This window comes from Haliotis asinina, chromosome 9, assembly GCF_037392515.1.
Source record: "Haliotis asinina isolate JCU_RB_2024 chromosome 9, JCU_Hal_asi_v2, whole genome shotgun sequence".
NCBI classification, from domain to species: Eukaryota; Metazoa; Mollusca; class Gastropoda; order Lepetellida; family Haliotidae; genus Haliotis; species Haliotis asinina.
In genome coordinates this window covers 62,012,212-62,031,051 of record NC_090288.1, presented here as the reverse complement: position 1 = coordinate 62,031,051, position 18,840 = coordinate 62,012,212, and the positions used below count along the sequence as shown (strand labels likewise).

Sequence of the window (18,840 nt, the reverse complement as noted above, 5' to 3'; positions counted from 1 at the left end):
CCACCGTTTCATATGACCATATGACCTGGGATATCAGCCTGTAATGGTGTTCTGGTAAGATATACATATAACCCCCATAGCCCAAGTGAGTCTACTGTTATTGTTGCTGGTTGAAGGACATGTTTTTATAATAGACTGGTGATGGCCAGGCTTGATGTGTACAATGTTGTAAGAAACAGTGTTTGACGAGGATTGTCTTTCAGTCATGTTTGCTGGATGTTGTCTGTGATAAGTGTGATTTTAACGGGTATTTATTGACTTGTGTTGTGAGGACATCTGTTTAGTATGGATACAGCAATGTATCATCGAGGGGATACCATCTACTTTGTATCTATACAGGGACCCAGCCGTAGGGTTGACAAATGTTTTTGTGTCGAGTTACACCATGCATAGTGTTGACAACTGTTTCATGTTGATACAGGTATACTATGCACAGGGTTGACAACTGTTTCATATTGGTACATGCATACCATGCATAGGGTTGACAAGTATTTCATATTGGTACAGGTACACCAAGCACAGAGTTTACAACTGTTAAAAGTTGGTACAGGTATACCATGCATAAAGTTGATAACTTTGTTAACTTTGTAGTGCTGGATATATCCCTAGTGTGATAGCTAGTGTTTTGTCGGTATACGTCCCGAGCCATGAGGTCTAATGCTTGTACTTACATCATGGTGTCCCTCAAAGCCCAATACCTATAGCATGTTAATGATTATATTTGTCACAAATTTGTGAAGGATGAAAAAAAGTAATAGTGTACCGTATATATTTGAACTTCAGTTGCATGGTTTTCTTGTCATGTAGAACTGTGTTGAATGCAGCAAAACATCGATGCTGGAATTACTTTTTATTTCTTAATTTTTGACCTGGATGGGCTGGTGCAACGTTGATAGTGAGGCGATTTTGTAGCTGAAAAGTGTGAGAAATTAGTTCATCTGTTTATGCTAAGCATACTTGACCTTTGTGAAACTGACAAGTTATATACCGTCAGTTTCTTCTCCCTTCTGCGTGCTGTGCATGACTTGAAGTACATTGCTATCTTATTCACGCTAACATTTTCACAGGCTTTCTGAGGTGTGGTCTGTACAGACCTTAATTAAACCCAGTCGGGTTTGTTGTACCATGTAATTATGCCACTCAATACAACACAGATCTTAAGAATTTTAAGAACTTCCCCCAAAATCTGGTATAAATGATATAACTTCACGTTTAATGCAGAGTCTGGCTTTGAGAACCTCCTGTCCAAAATGAGACAGGAACCAGTTGGATAATATATCTGTTAAGTATTTATTCATGTTTGACATGACATCCAACTGAAGATAACATATAATGACTACTGTTAGCAATGTGATAACCCTGATATTAGTATATATGTGATAAGTATGCAAATGAGGTAACTGAGCAGGAACTACTTACATGTGAAGGTCTGTATATCAAGTTGGTGCCCATACAGACCCTAAAACATGAGACAGCTTGCCATATATGGGAGTGTTTAGGAAAACAAAAATGGCAGCCATTCACTGGAAGCTTTATCAGAAATAGGGCGATGTATTCATGTTGAATTTCTACGGTTTCTATAGTCACATTTCTAGTAAACAACTGTAATGAGTCTTTATTTTTAGATTAATGTTACATGATAAAGGATTTATATGTTTGTGTGCTTCCATATCTAAAATACACCTCGGAATAAGAAAGGTGTGGGTTATGCTTATCAAGTTGCACATGCAAGTTTTGTTAATTATATGACAGTAACTCTATGTTGTACCTATCCATGCTTTAGTACTGCTTCCTGCCACTTCACCTGCTGTTTGTTTATTGTTTGTTTAATGCCAAGCCTAGCAATATTCATAGCAGTCTGATAACAAATCATGTCTGAACCAGACAATCCAGTGATCAACATCACCTATGTCAAGGATGGGTTGCTGAAGACCAGTTCAAATGCAGATCTTCTCTGGTCATTCAGCTGATTAAGGGGCAGGAAGCTGCCCTAAAATGTCTGGACAAACAACAGTTTGCTGATCAAGTAACCAGACATTTGCAAACTGTGTATTGACACAAATTAGAACTGAAAAGGCACATCTAGCCTAATCGTCTCAGCAAACTATAGTTTGCTGTGAAGAGTTCCTTACCTTAGGTGTGATAGAAACTTGATTCTCTTGGTTTTGTTCTTGGTTCACTGGCACCATACTCGAGTTTCAGTGAAATGGAAAATATAAGACCAGTGGTTTAACTGATGTAAACATCATGCTTTAACTAAAATAACATTCAAAGACCATTAAATGAACCTGACAGTCAGGAGTTGACGTTTATGACTAATGGTAGCATCTCGTAGGAGCGTAGTGGCTCCTCCGGATTGTTTTAGCCTTGACTAGTCGCTAGTTCTTATATAGAGAGGCCTCAGTGAGGGCCAGATTTTAAACTGGGTCTGATATGATATGTGTGTATATATTAGCTGTTCATTTGTTGTGTATGTGTACAGCTTAGCAGCAGATTATTTATTAATTTGTTTGTACATTTTTGATTACATAGAAAACTGAAAGTGCTTTTAATTCTTGAAATTTAGAAATATTTGTGCTTGTGGGATTTTTGGAGAGGAATCTTCTTTTTTTACAGATTGTGTGCTGTGTACATTTATTATGGATGTTGTCTTCAGCATGTTGTTGTCCTGGGGGTATAACAAGTTCACCTATTTGAGACAGAACAAAATCTGCCTTACCGACTTCAGACAGAACCCAGTTTGCCTTAGACAGAAAGGATATTCTAAGTCCTCACTTCAGAGGGTATTTTGAAAATATATTATGGTGAATATGAACAGCCCTTTTGATGGAATTTACAAAACTATTTTGATATGAATATTATTATACTAACCCATGTGCTTCTGTTCAGTGCATGGCCAGGTGTATCTACTTATGGCTACTGTGTCTGCATGTTGTTTGTTATTACAACTAGTTTGTATCGTAAATGTTCCACCTCCTCAGTGTCCACACAGTGCTGTATGTATAGCAGTCTTATTTGCTGCTATGTCCCCACCAGCCGGCAAAATAAAAACTCTAAAATACTTCCTGTATCGTTGTGTTTCCTTTTGATGGTTGCTAACCATGTGCTTACATTGTCTGTACATCTACTTGTTACTGTGAAAACCAGACACCAGCGGGGTATCATTGTGAAGATCAAGGACCATGTGTTGACAATATCTGTACATATAGTTTTGTTACTGTGGAAATCTGCAGTTGTGAAGATCAAGGACTGTGTATTTGTCTGTACATTCAGTTCTTGTACCTCTATAACCAGACATGTACATGGTGTCAGTTGTGAAGATGAGGACCATGTGCTTGCTGTGTGCACATTTAGTTCTTGTACCCTTATAACCAGACATGTACAGGGTGTCCGACTTTCCAACATTAAGTAAATCCATGTTTTGCCTGGATTATTTGTTTGGTAAAATAATTCATTAGTTAATAAAGACACAAAGTAAACTATTAAGGTGAAACAGGATCTTTATGTGGCTACTCTGTAGCATGTACCCTCCACAAGCATTCAGTTCTACCACTTCTCGACTCGGGGAATGTGCTAGTCTGATGTTGACTCCATAGCAACCTAGTATGGCCATCTTGTTGATCTGACACCATAAATGGATGGTTATTTACCACTAACATGCCACAATGAAAATAAAAGGACAGACCAATTTTGGAACCCAGAAAGTAGCTTGCAGTTTCATACATGGAGCACCAACTGTCCAACTGATCCTAGACCATGACTGGTAACAGTCTCTACAATTTCAGTTCTCCACTGTTTTCAGAAAACTTGCTCCCACTGACAGTGAGTCTGGGAGAAAGTCCAGAGTTCCTCTGTTTCTATCAATATCAGGGAACAAGAAATAGACTGACTTCATTTACCCATGTGGGAATAGGACACAGGCCTTAGGTGTAACAAGTAAACACTTTAACCAATAGGCTAATCCGCGGCACTTATTGACAAGAGGACCGATAGGTGGATAAGCAAAATCAGTTCTTGTGTCCCCTTCCTACAGATTTGGTGACCATTTTTGTGAACAGTTCAGTCAAATTAATTTTCTGGAGAGGAGACATGACACTCACTTGCTTACCATGCCTATGATCTGGCGTTGATTCTCTCTTGTCCATTATGTGTGGACAGTCATTTCGTCATGTTTTCAAATGGACATAAGCTCAAAACAAGCATCTTGGTTTTCTTCACTTTGTTTATTACCAACTGTAGTTGAATAAAAATATATTTCAAATCCCACAACAATAGTGATGTCCTTGATGGGCAAATGTCACTGCAAGTCAGCACGTGGTGAGAGAATACTGACCAGGGGTGCATGTCACTGCAAGTCAGCACATGGTCAGGGAATACTGACAAGAGGGACATGTCACAACAAATCAGCACATGGTCAGGGAATACTGACAAGAGGGGCATGTCACTACATGTCAGCACATGGTCAGGGAATACTGACAAGAGGGGCATGTCACTACATGTCAGCACATGGTCAGGGAATACTGACAAGAGGGGCATGTCACTACAAGTCAGCATATGGTCAGGGAATACTGCTGCTTTTAGCAATATTCCAGAGATATTACGGCAGGGGACACCAGAAAATAGGCCTCACATTCAAATTTAGAAGTATCATAGAAAGTAGTTCACAACTTCGAACACCCAAACATGATTAAATACAAGACAAACATATCTCAACAATATGGAAGACCCTCATTATCCAAGCAATGTATCACCTTCCCTGGAAGATGTGTTGACAGTTGTCAGTCAATGCTGACACTGAAGACAAAAGATACAAAAGGAGGGGCCAAAATTACAAACTGATGCACACCTTCTAAAATATAACACTCGCTGAAATATAAGTGACAGCTTGCCACTGCAACAGTTAACAGGAAAACAGGAGATTTAATTTATTGAGTGAGTGAGCTTTTGATAAGTAGCAGGCACATCATTATGTATCATATATATATATATATATTGGGTTTTTTTAGTTTTAGTTTGTCATTATCACATATACAACAAATGTAAAGGTCTTATGACATAATGACATGTTGATGTAAAAATCATACAATTAACATTATAAGGTATTAGATGTAAGCTACATAATGACCACTTGATGACATGGCAGTCTATGTGATTTCTTCATGGTTTCTTTTTAACTATTTGATGTAAATCTTGTCAAATAAATAACAAAATCAGTTTTTTACAACAGATCAGTTTAGATATTTAATCTGTGAGCACATCATGTTTTTTAGATATCAAACATCAATATAACAATTATTCTGTCATTACATGTGATTTCTTATTTTTTTCAATCTAGATCTCGTTAAATAACTAAATCAGCACTTTTTTACCATAGACTGTTTTAGTGGTACTTATTTCCTACAATTGACACAACAGCCCACCACAAGTGCTGTCAGATATGGCACATTTTCTGTTTCACAACAACATACATGCATTACCCGTACTTTACTTGGCATGTGTTTTTCCCATGTTGAAAATAAGGCAATCACATTTTAACAATGAACACAAGTGTAACCAAAAGTAGTATGAATTATGTGGGATTCAAGGCAATTCACTTGAGAAATGTTTATATGTTGCCATGGTCACCATGATGAAAAGTAGTTTCACTTTCATACTTTGTTCACTTTGATAACAAAAACAATAATAACAACATAAATGGCTTTCTAAATAAACCCAAACTAGGTCCCTGGTTAACAAAACAACCATCCCTGTGTGACTGTCAAAGTCCTCGATACACATACCTGATAGTCAGAGCAATGTGATTGCCTTGAGACAAGGAGCTCTGGACACTCTGTTCAGCAAACCTGTGGTAAGTTCAACAATGTTAAAGATGAGGTGATCATGTGACTTTTCATTTCTCAAACACACACACACACACACACACACACACAAACATAGACATACACTAATCTATCTTTCCCGTTGTATATGCTGGTCATGAAGTACTTGTGCCTTGTCCTTCAAAATTGACAGCTCCTCTTGTATTAGGTCTGTCACTCGTTTGCGTATCTCTCGCTGAAAAGAAGCAAACCTGATGTTCAGGTTCTGTATTGATAGTTAATACCTGGAGTCCATTTTCTGGATGATGACTTCAATCAGCGTATAACAAGACAAGACCCTGACAGTAAGATGTGTTTGTCAAATATCAATGCCTCACTCAGCAATGAACTCAGCAATGATTTGGGATAGTGAATGAGTGAGTCTAGTTTTACGCGGCACTCAGCAATATTCCAGCTATATGGCGGCAGTCTGTAAATAATCAACCAGACAATACAGTGACCAACAACATGAGCATCTGGGCAATTGGGAACTGATGACATGTGTCAACCAAGTCAGCGAGCCTGACCACCCGATCCTGTTAGTCGCCTTTTACAACAAGCATAGTCACCTTTTATGGCAAGCATGAGTTGCTGAAGGCCTCTCCTATCCCGGGACCTTCACGGGTCTGATTTGGGATGTAATTTTAGTTAGGTTGAGTCCCATTCAGGATTCAAACCTACATCCTCAGAGTCAGGCACCTAATCGCCATAGTCAGCCGTCAAACCCACTCAGACACCCTGGCTTCCACTAATCATACTGCAGCCAGTAAATAAATTGACCAGACACTCCAGTGACTGATACTGCGAGCAACAATCCACACCCTTGGTGTATGATGTCAACCAGGTCACCAAGCCTGGCCACCCCTTTAATGACCAGCATAAGTTGCTAGGGATCACTTCTAACCCTGAATCCTCACAGGCCCTGACTATGTGACATGGAGCAACAGAAAATTGTTAAAATCTAAATACTTTAGATATTTAAATACTTACCTTACCATAGGTCTATAGCATATTACCTAAAAGCTTCGCTTAGTAGGAGATCTGACAGAGTTGAATTGCTATTCAATCTTGAATGGCTAACACAAATTTGACGACTGTAATGATATGGAAGTACCTGGATCTCCCCACTGCGCATGTGCACAGACACAACGAGAACTTCACTTTTACTTCCCGGTCCGAAGAGTCCGTAGTGGGGAGGAGCATGCACCATTGGGAGGGACTAACCACCCTATGGTAAGGTAAGTATTTAAATATCTAAAATATTTAGATTTTAACAAATTTTTTATTTACCTTACCATAGGTCTATAGCATATGGATGCAACAGACAGGACGGTGGTGCAGGACTCCAGAGGACCATCAAACGTCTATCAACCCACATATGCCTCTGGGCAGCAGGACCACTACTGATTCACAAACACTGTTCACCAGTCTGCCGCAACAATCTCTTGGGAAGGTCAACAGGAACCAGAATCAGAGTAGTAAGTCACTAACCACCGGAGGGGCACTGTACATTATCTCACATAAGTACAAGACCCTCACAGACCAAGGTAAGTAAGATATCACCTTATAGGACGGAAGGACGTGTGAGTTGCTGTGCAACCACCAATGGTCCGAAAGACTGCCGCCCCTCCACATCTTCCAATGCCAAGTCCCGCAAGTAATGGCTAGCACTGTAGAGGACCGCCAGAAACATCCAGCCATGATGTCAGTACTGTACTGTTTCTGTGCAGAGCCATCGTTGATGTTAGCGCTCGAATCTCATGCCAATGATGGCAGTAAGAGGGATGATGGTGAATAACCGGTCTGGTTGACCTGGCAGCTGGTTCTTCACCAGGAAATCACAGAGAATGCCCAAGTGTACAGCACCATGTCTGGTCTGTTCAAACCAGACCCTTGTCACATCCAGCAAGTGAATTTCACTAACTCTTGCCGCTATAGCTAGAGCCAACAGAAACACCGTCTTCCTCGTTAAGTTATAAAACAATGCCATGTCCAGCAGCTCGTAAGGGAGACCTCTCAAGTGCTGTACCACGACGTTCAGGTCCCATGCAGGCGGCTGGAACTTAACCTTTTGGTCCTCCAGCTTGAATGCCTTCAACATGGCAACCAGTTCCAGGAACTTTGAGACCTTCCTATTTCCTCTGACAGCTAACACTGAGTTTAATGCTGACAGGTAAGTCCCAATGGTACTGCCCTTGAGTTTCCTCAAGCACGGTAAATAACGTAAAAACTCCGCCAGGAACTGGGGTGGCGCTAGCAATGGGTCCTGCGACTTCTGGGCACAGAACCTCTCAAATGTGGCCCACTTTTCATCATAGAGTGACTGAGTGGAAGCTCTGTGCACCCAGGCAATGATCTTCGCCACTTGAGATGAGTACCCCTTGGCCCTCAAAGTCCTTTACAGATGGTCCAGGCACATTGATGAAACCACGCCAGATCTGGGTGCAGTGTCTGACTGTGGGGATGGCGTAGCAGCTGGTCCCACTCTGGAAGCCGGAATGGATCTTTTCCTGCGAGGGGGCACAGTTCTGGGAACCACGTCCTCGCTGGCCACCAAGGCACAACCAAAAACAGACGGATCCTCACCATGAGCTTGAGTTTTGCCACTACCGCTGGTCTAGCACTGGCAGAGGGAAGGCATACGTGTCCAGTCCCTCCCATGACATTGACAGAGTGTTGACCGTCCAAGCTGCCAAGTCTGGTATCAGAGACACATACACTGGAAGCTGAGAGTTGAACCTCATGGCAAATAGGGCACCCGTGATCTTGACATATGAGCTGAAATATCTCCAGGTGAAGCATCCACTCTGTCGGGGACGGCTTCCCTGGTCAAGGGAGCGCATCAAAAAGGACGCTCCTGCAACCTTCGATGCCGTTTGCGTCTAGAACACTTGCTAAGTGGAACATCTGATCCAGCAGGGACTTGGATCTGGTTGTCCCCAGTCTCAAAATCAGCCATACGACAGTCGCGTTGTCTGAAACAATCAACGGGTTGGAGTGGCGTGGTAGCGGCGCCCAGTGGTCTACAGTTAGAACCACTGCCTCCAGCTCGAGATTGTTGATGTGCCACCCTGCCTCTACGTAGGACCAGAGCCCCGAGGTTGTCTGATCGTTGAGATGCACACCCCAGCCCTGGAATGACGCATTGACAAATAGTTCATGGTCCTGCACAAACTCAGTCAAGCAAACTCTATCGCAGACCTTCAACTTGATCGTCCACCACTGCAGGTATTGGTGTAGATGTACCAGAAGCAACAGTGGCGTCGTAACATCGTCTGCCTGTATGTATGGGAGGAGGTACCTCTGTAACGGTTGTAGCATCAGGCGCCCTCTGCATGTTAAGTCCTGCGCCGATGTCAGTAGGCTCCAGGAGACGGATGGCAAAGTCTAGCTGTCTGCGACACGGGTCGAACTCTATCTGCCTGAGATGAAGACCCGCCACTGGTAATGTTGACCATCGAACATGAATCTCAGAAACTTCCTGTGAGCCGGGTAGACAGGGACGTGCATATATGCATCCTATAAATCGAGAATGCACAGCCACATTCCCAGAACCAACTTGAGGTGCAGCTGTTCCAGAGACACCATCTTGAAGTGAGGAGACTCCATCAAGTAGAGATCGTCAAATGCTGTCACGTTGTGGATCATGCGTAACTTGTCAGAGTCCTTCTTGGGAATGAGGAACATTGGAATACAACCCTGGCGAGTGGTGCTCGATGCTGTCTCCCAGCAACTGGCGCTGTGACTCTGGATACACCCAAGCCAATGGCTGAGATGTCAACGGTGTAGGTTGTATGACCGATTCTGGTAATGTAAGGATCTTCGAGGATGGACCATTTCCAAAAAAAGATGCCCAGTCTCCCGCCTACCAGTGTAGGTAAAACCCTCAACGTCTTGAATAGGGGCGTTTCCCCTTCCCTCTGCCGGGGGGCATCCCTGGTTGAGTCTGTAGGCTTGCGACGATCAGCGGCACGTTGCCCCGGCCTGCGACCTCTGGCAAAGGCGGACCTGACAGATTCCCTCCTCGGGACATGGCATGTTCGAGCTCTGTCACAAAAGGCAGAAGATAGGGCCTCAAATGCTGACAACGACATGTCGGTGTTAGTTAGCTCTGCGTGTTCCTTATAAACCTCTGGGATAGCATTTCCAATGAGGACCTCTGAGGAAAAGGAAGTTCTTATGAGACGCCGCTTGAACTCCTCCTGCAACGAAGCATGTGTCTAAAAAGATGCCGCAGATGTTGCTTACACTAACGCCAAGACTGTCTTCAATATACGTCGCAGCTCTGTCTCAATCACTTGCATGTGAATCATGTACTTTATATGTGGAGTTGGAGGATAGTCTCTTAATGGCCTCATCTAATGTCGCCCCAGAGTCCGCAAAATCAAGACCATGAACTTTATAGTCCTGTTTCTTCGACCTGGGTGTCCTAATCGTGGAACTTAACGACAACTTGGCAAAGTCCTCGTTCAAGTCAGATATGGCATCGGCCACCATAGGATGTGGCGCAATCATCAACTCCTGATCAACTCTGACAGCCTTGGTGCTGTCCACACCTGACAACGGGGAAGGGCAATCTGGGAGTCTGTCAGCGATCCAATCATATATTGCAGAAAGTGGCAGGTATAACGAGCCTTCTTCATCCTCCACGTGAGCAGGATCTTCCTCATAATCAGGGAAAAAACACTGCTCCTCAACCACATCCCAAAATACGCCCGACTTGCACTACGGCGCCTGTTTCCTATGCGCCGGCTGACTGACTGACCGCCTGCTCCTTCTCCTACAATGAAGAGATCTGGCCCGAAAAACTCCTCAACCAGCTGCCTCTGTGCATCTTAATCTCTAGCGCTGGGGACAGTAGTGGTGCCTCTAGGTGCTCCATACGCCGATGCGCCCAACCTTGGCGCCGATCTCATGAAGCCAATCAAAGGGGTAGGTACTAGCAACGATCGAAGAATCCGTTGTACCTCTGGGAGCGCTAGGGTGACTGGCCCTCACAAGTCCACCCAACCCTTTACACACCATGCACAAGTGTTGTGTCATACACAACTACTGTAACAAAATGAAACATAAACGTGACAATAAGGATAAATGAAGAACACCCTTACCACGTAATGGACTGCTCGACTCGCACATGCAGCAGCTGCTTTGCAAATGACAAGCAGAAATGCCTGCCCCTCCGATAAGGACAGCAAAATTACACTAGATACAGCAACATGTGACAAAAACACAAAACACAAAAGCTTAGACACAGAAGAATTATCAACAGAAACCAATCCACCGTCAAACAAAACCGATCCGTGTAAAATTACGGAGGCAACATCGAAAATAGGAGACACACGATTGTGTCTCGTCCGAGGTAGCTGACAAGTGTATGAGAATGAATTTATACACTATAACCAACACGAAGATTGAAAAATATTACCTACCCCAACACCAAGAACCTACAAAAGGAATCAATGTAAAAGCGTAGTAAATCAAACTTTATTAGCTGAAAAAAGGTAGCAACTCAAACACGTCTAGACAAGACGACACTTGAAGTAAAAGTGAAGTTCTCATGGAGTCTGCGCCCATGAGCAGTGGGGAGATCCAGAGCGTCGAATTCGAGGTAGCCATTCAAGATTGAATAGCAATTCAACTCTGTCAGATCTCCTACTAAGCTTGAGGTAATATGCTATGGACCTATGGTAAGGTAAGTAAAAAAATTAGACCTTAACCTCAACATTTCTGTTTTTTGTTTGGCCATGTACGGCTTGTAGCTGTCCAACTCTGGTATCGACCAAAGAGAACTTCTCTTCCTCATCTTTTTCAGAGGAGTAACGCTCATTGCACTTAGCCGTCTTAGTTCCACGAACAAGATGGACTGGCACCAATAACTTTCGAGACATTGTCACCGGTTGACATCACCCGGTGTTATCATATTTATATCCTGTAACCAGTCCAGTGTTGGCATAAGAATATGTCTTGGTATACTGAAACAAACTCATCCTTGGGCCAGCTGATCATCAAGGTTAGCTACCTTTGATACAACCGAGGCACTGGAAGGATTGCAAACTTTGGTGTTTCCTCTCTCTTTCCTCAATTAGTAACTGCCAAATGTTTTCTGTCCTAACAAACGCACACTTGCCATGGTAAATTTCACCACTGAACAACTACCATGTTGAGGTAATTAGAACTCTCACGTAAAGTTACTGATGAAACTTCCCTGGCATTTGATGCCAACTTACACACTATCTTAAGACTAAGTTTAGACATGATCATAAACAAGGTATGGAAGATAAAGGAAACTCACATTAAAAACTGAAGGCAACCTTTACCTTCAAAGCAATACTTACTGGTGTTTTTCTTAGTTCACGGAGTCTGTCTAACTCTTCTTTAAAGTCAATGGGTTTACCAATAAGAACTGTGACTTTCTGAAAAGCAAATCCAAGAAGTCTGGTGACTGAAAATGATCCTGAATAACGGTGAAAATCAACTACCTTATAGATGTCAACTGTCAGTCGAGAGGAACGGAGTTATCTTCCCTTGACCAATATGCAATATGCATGTTTGTCCACGAGATTATCTCTTTCGAGCCATGTAACATCTAACTAGGTATATCATCACATCATTGCTGTTACCTGTGGGAAACAAAAACCATCAAAAGATTAAGTGATTAAGTGAGATGGGTTTAATGCAGTCTTGAACAGCATGACATGGCATGTCGGCTGAATGTGACCTTTAACGTCATGTTGGCTGAATCTTGCCTTTAAAATCATGTCATGGCATGCCAGCTGAAAGTGGCCATGAACAGCATATCGTGGCATGTCGGCTGAATGTGACCTTGAAATGCATGTTGGCTGAATGTGGCCTTGAACTGCATGTAATGGCATGTCGGCTTTATGTGTGAGGAAAGTGTTAAGTGACTACCCTGCTTGCTAGAGCCCATGGGCAAAAAATAAACCGATGTTAAGGGCAGGCCTGATTCAAACCAAACATCATGCATTAAATGATCCCTGGTCTGCCCTGGAGAATGACCTAGTGTGGAATAAGATAGTAACCTAGACCACCACTTAAAGGCCCCTTAAAGGCATATGCTTACCTTCTTGATGAGCGGGATATAAGGCTTCTTGTTGGGCAGCACATCATCCATACCTAAAACACACTGAACTGTAGATTTGTCTCCACAGGAGATGAAATGACTCGAAATTGTTTTTACTGAAGACACTAATATTCCAGCTATTTCTGGGTAGTCAGCAATATTTCAGCAGTATCACCACTGTTCATCTTTGGAGCAATGCTAAATGATTTAACTCTGGGAAGTGTTACTTAAAGAGAGAAGATGCTGCTCATGAAAAATGAATATGACAAGGATGCTTAATTTCAGTGAACCAACCAGCTGATCCTTCATGCTCATTCTTACAAGCATAGGGTGCTGAGGCCTATTCTTCCCAAGCAGGGACAGGGACAATGAGTAAAACACAATTGTACCAGTGGCAACTCACCAAAATGGAACATGGGTAGGACTATTGGTGTGATGTTACTCTCGCTGATGAGACGTCCAACACCTAAACAGACACAGCACAGTGACCTAATACACCTAAAGGATACTCTTCCTTCACAAGACAAGATAGCAAGATGTCCTCCCACTTTACCATGGAGCTATTCAATTTTATCATCACATTTCTATATTCAATGACTTTCTCAATACATTTTTCACAACATTAGAAACAATGTATGTCCTCATGCAGATAACAATGGAACAACTTAACTGACAAATACCTCCATAGATTAAAACATGTTCAGGATAAAATGATGATTACGATATAAATGAATATTACAGTATTAATACCGGTGATCATGTATTTGAGTTCAATTTTACACTGCATGAAGAAAACAGCAGCAAAATATAGAAATTGTTTCAAAAGAAGGAATTTTGTAGAACAGCAGTAAAAGGATCATAGAATATATTGAACAAACACTATTTGGTTTTATGCTCCAGTGTACTGTTCATGGTTCATTTCATGGCAAATACTTATGCTGGCCAAATGTAACACTTTGCTCAAGTCATGGAAAAAGATACTCACCCCACTTCAGTCTCATATGTTGGTGGGTTTCATTAACTTTACCTGTCAAAAATAAAACAATACAACTTAATAAGCATACCCGTACTAGAAACTGATTTCTGCATTCAGTTTTTGTAAAAACTAAAGTGCATCATGAAAACTGTAGTTTCTGCTCTGCTGAAACAAAAGTTACGACTGACAAGTACCTGCCATATGCCAACATTCATGGTACTTCTACTGTCACTCGTGAAAATCCAGATTTGAACTGATCTTCAGTAACCTAAGCTTGTTATAAGAGGAGACTAACAGGATCATGTGGTCCAGCTAACTGACTTGGTAGTCATCATATCCCAATTATGCAGATCGAAGCTCACGCTGTGGATCACTTAATTGTCTGGACCAGACTAGGTTATTTACAGACTGTTGCCATATAGCTGTAATATTGCTGAGTGCTAAAATTCACTCACTCACTACTTTTACAGTCAACAATGCAAAACTGGAAGAAGAAAGAAAGAAAAGAAAAGAATGAAGTCCAGGCAAGTATTTAAAAGTTGTATCAATACAATATACAATAACATATCTTGTTATAGGTATGACTTGGGAGACATGCATCTGCTCTATGACGATGATAAACCACCTCAGGAACAATTCATACAGGTGTACACTGTTAGATTAAGTTAGATTAAAACTGACCATATTAATGGAGTGTGGTGAGCTGCTGAACAGTTCTATCTAACTGGGAGAGCTTCTGTATGGTGTCATCACCTTCATGGCAATATCACCAGTAATGATAAAGGCAATGTGTAATGCCTAACAGCTACACTTCATCCAAAACAGAATGGCAGTGGATCAAGTCTGAGCCAGACAAGCCATTCTTGACCATACAACCAGTGATCAAATTAACTTGCATATGAACCAGGCTATACACTGTCTGCATCACAGTCCCTGAACCACACTATTTTGCCAACTGCCTTGCCCTCCCTGTAAAGCACTGAATAAAGCAAGTGTAGATTTCCTTGGATTCTGAATCCCTCATCTCACTGGAGCTCCCCCTAAAATTAAATTTCCTGGTCACTGATAACAAATATATTTCTTTCTTGTCACAAATTATTTTGTTCCTTTTATAAATATACATATTCAGACACTAAACGTTAGTCCAGGGGATACACTTTAAACCCCCAACTGGCATTAAATTTATGACAGGTATACAGATGGTGTCCTTGAACACGATGAGGATGACATCGATCTACATAGAATAAACAATCCATTACATCCTGAGACAAGGCACTGACTGACTGTCACCCACCTTCAGGGAACATGTGCACCCACTCTCCAAGACACAACTTTTCCAGCATGAAGTCGACACTGCGTTGATACACTCCAGCACCCCTAACTACTGGCACAGTCTTTCCCAGACTGAAGAACAATGCATGCCAGTACTTTGTGAAGCACACATCTTCTGCTGCTAATGTCCACCGCAATGAATTTTGGCACATCACATACCGAATTTTCAGCATTCCTAAAACGGAAAATATGGCTTATCATAGGGATGGTATGCTAAAAGTGAACGTAGTGGAAGAGTTGTTAAGTGGACACGGTGGAATAGTTAAGTGGACATGGTGTAACAGCTGTTCAGAGGATACGGTGGAATAGTTGTTAAGAGGACATGGTGGGATGGTTCTGGAGTGGACATGGTGGAATAGCTGTTCAATGGGCATGGTGTAACAGCTGTTAAGTGGACATGGTGGGATGGTTGTGGAGTGGACATGGTGGAATAGCTGTTCAATGGGCATGGTGTCACAGCTGTTAAGTGGACATGGTGGGATGGTTGTGGAGTGGACATGGTGGAATAGCTGTTCAATGGGCGTGGTGTAATAGCTGTTAAGTGGACATGGTGGGATGGTTGTGGAGTGGACATGGTGGGATAGCTGTGGAGTGGACATGGTGGAGTAGCTGTTAAGCGGACACAGTGGAATATTTGTTCAGAGGATACAGTTGAATAGTTCTTAACTGGACATGGTGCAGTAGGTGTTAAGTGGACACAGAATAATGGACCTTAAATGCACACCTGTGATATGGATGATAAGTGGTCACATTGCTCTCAGTGAAAGTATCCACAGTGGGACAGATGATACAGTCAACTTTTGCAATAACATCCTTTTTGATACCACCAGTTTACTTGTGACTTCCTTATGAAAAAGTTTCCCAGCAATCTTGAGTAAATTCAGTTCCATTTACCATTTTCATCCATTAAAAACTGTTTGCAGTAAAACTTGCCAAAATGTGAATGAAATGGAAAACTTCTGCTAACTACATTCATGAGGGTCTGCTTTTCATTCACGCCATGATAGCATCAGTTTCACATTATTCTCACCAATCACAATCCAATTACCTTTTTGTCATCCATGGACCTCAAGACCTGTGTTATTGACTCAATTTTTGACAATTAAGTGCCAATATTGGGCTTCTGGGATTAAAGAGGTATAAGTACCGCAGAAAGTCAATAGTAGATTGCAAAACACAGCTAATTGCAATTTCCAACTGACAATACAAACTGCATGCTTTAGTTTTTAACTCCACAAAAATGACAATGCTTTGCATGACTGGAACTACAACTGAATGGTAATGTCTACTGATACAAGTTCCAAGTTTTCTGTTTTCATTTACAAAGTTTGTCGGTTCACCTCCATTTTTGTTGCAACAAAGATTTGACTGGGCACAATACATGAAATTGCAGCTACGGTATGCACAAGGCTAATATGATTTGGATTTGGCCATTATTCTGAGTTATGTATAACTCGTGTCTCACCCACATTTTGGCAAAGGATAACTGTATGTGGAGCCTATTGTGAAACTCACCCCAAAGAATAGGGTCATCCAGACAGCTGTGGTGGTTAGTAACTGTGACTAGGCCTTGGTCCTTTGGACGCTTCTCTATCGCATCATAAAGTTGTGCCTTGTTGTGCACTTTGAGTGTATTTAACCATTCTGTAATAACACAATGAGAAAAAGTAAGAACAAACACAACAAGTAAATGTAACTGTCTAATTAGAAACCTCTTTGTCAAGAAGCTTAGTCCCAATAACCAACTCTTAGTTGGCCATTAACCTCACTGCACTGTGAAATGAATGATAGTGATGAAATATGTCTTTTTTTGGCAATAAATTTACATTTATGCAATTGGTGCGAAAGCATGCCAACATACAAGAATGAATGGAACTACTATATGTCATGAACAAATTCGATAATATCACGTAAATAGTTTGTCTTTTTCTGTATTTATTTTTCTGTATGTACAGGTCCGTCTCCTATTGTCACAGGTTTCCCATTCTCGTGGTAAACATGTTTTCTGCCTAGGTCGCCAATGATACTTAGCAGTTATTTACATCACTGACAGGTAAGTAGGGAGTCACCCAAGTCTACAAATGATCAAAATTTTGTAATGTAATGAATGTAGGGGAGTTTTCACCAATTTGGACGAATCATAACTTTTTTCTGCCCTTTCCCACTGGATTCGTCTTCCTTACACTTCATAATGTTCCTTCCTTGTTGTGCAATGAGAATAGGAGATGCCTCAGTGGCTTACAACCTTGTGTTTTCACTGAGCTCAAGAGTGGTAATACACCTGATGAATCAAGCGGTTGATAGATGCAGATGTTAGAGGATGAGTCTCTTCATTTAGAATTAAGAAGCATTCATACGATAAGAGCTGTTTTTATTATGTTTTCAGCCAATATCGGTAAGTAGCGCGAGAATAGGAAACGCCAGTACATTATTTTGTTTGCCGTGTTTACTTCAGTATTGTTGAGTAGCACAGGTGAAGGACCACGTTTACTCAGAGACCATATAAAGTCTGTATCTATTATATGGTCCCAGGTTTAATGCGCTGGAAATGCCGAGTTGTCTTGACAAGCAGAAGAGGTTCAAAGTCCACACGTGTTTGCAGCAAGTAACGAAACTTGATAAAGTCGTACCCAACCAAAATTTGCTGAAAGTTCCAACCATCGCGACTGTAAATCTGCTGGACATATTCCAAGTAAAATTGGGTTTACTTGGAAACAGCCAACTGTTTCCAAGAGGCATCGTTATGTGCTTTGCAAAAACTTTAAAAATGTGCGTCTACGAAAACATTAACAAACGGAAACTTGAATTTTCTTCTCTTCTCGATATGCAAGAGTATCTAAGGGAGTTAACTCAAAGCAACGTGCAGTAAATCGGAGCATACCGAATTAATACTTTTCTTGCAAGCATGTGCAAGTATGTTCGTGAATATTCGTGAATATACGTCTTTGCTGCAAGTTACGGGCAAATACGAGTGGTGACACATGTTCTTAGAACGTCCCACTGATCAAAATGTAACTGCGTGTGACGTTACTGTTGTATTACACGCAGTTGTCAATGAATTCCAGCAGAGACCAGCGAATTAGTGGCGGAATATCGCCCATGTACGTGTCGTAATCTACTCTATGGCGTTTTACCACAGACAACAGATACATCAGCCAAAGACGCACTATATATAAGTTACACAGACTGAGTCAATCTGTGCAATCAGTCATTTCGTGAAGTGCCAGTGAGGAAATACATGTAATGACTGAAGATTCCAGTTATTGACTGATTACACAGACTGACTGAACATGAATAGGTCTTAGATATCAGTAATATATTGCTAGATGTTTCTACTTAATGCACGGTGTGTTTCCGAAATCAACAGCTGAGTCGTGAGAATAAATGTAGAAATTTTTGATGACCCGTTCGTTTGCAAACAGCAAAGTACAATATTTTCAGTGTTGTAAGAGGTTCTTCGCATCAGTCATTCGATCGCGTGTAATGTTGTGTTTCTTATTCTTTTCTTTTCTGTCAGTGATCTATGTATAGGGATAATAGGGATACTCATTTTTATTATTTATGAATAAAAAAAACATCTCTTTTGTTATCCC

At 41.5% G+C, this 18,840-nt stretch overlaps 1 protein-coding gene across 1 annotated transcript; it reads right to left on the bottom strand.

Moving 5' to 3' along the window:
• Positions 1-4,204: 4,204 nt before the first annotated feature.
• LOC137296895 (tafazzin-like) lies at positions 4,205-18,097 on the bottom strand. Its single transcript, XM_067828780.1, has 8 exons — positions 17,878-18,097; positions 16,763-16,891; positions 15,210-15,422; positions 13,925-13,966; positions 13,343-13,405; positions 12,940-12,992; positions 12,194-12,271; positions 4,205-6,054 (listed from the first exon to the last, which is right to left on the bottom strand). Exons 1-8 carry the CDS (start codon positions 17,984-17,986, stop codon positions 5,950-5,952), a joined length of 792 nt encoding a protein of 263 aa, XP_067684881.1. The 5' UTR covers positions 17,987-18,097; the 3' UTR covers positions 4,205-5,949.
• Positions 18,098-18,840: the final 743 nt, after the last annotated feature.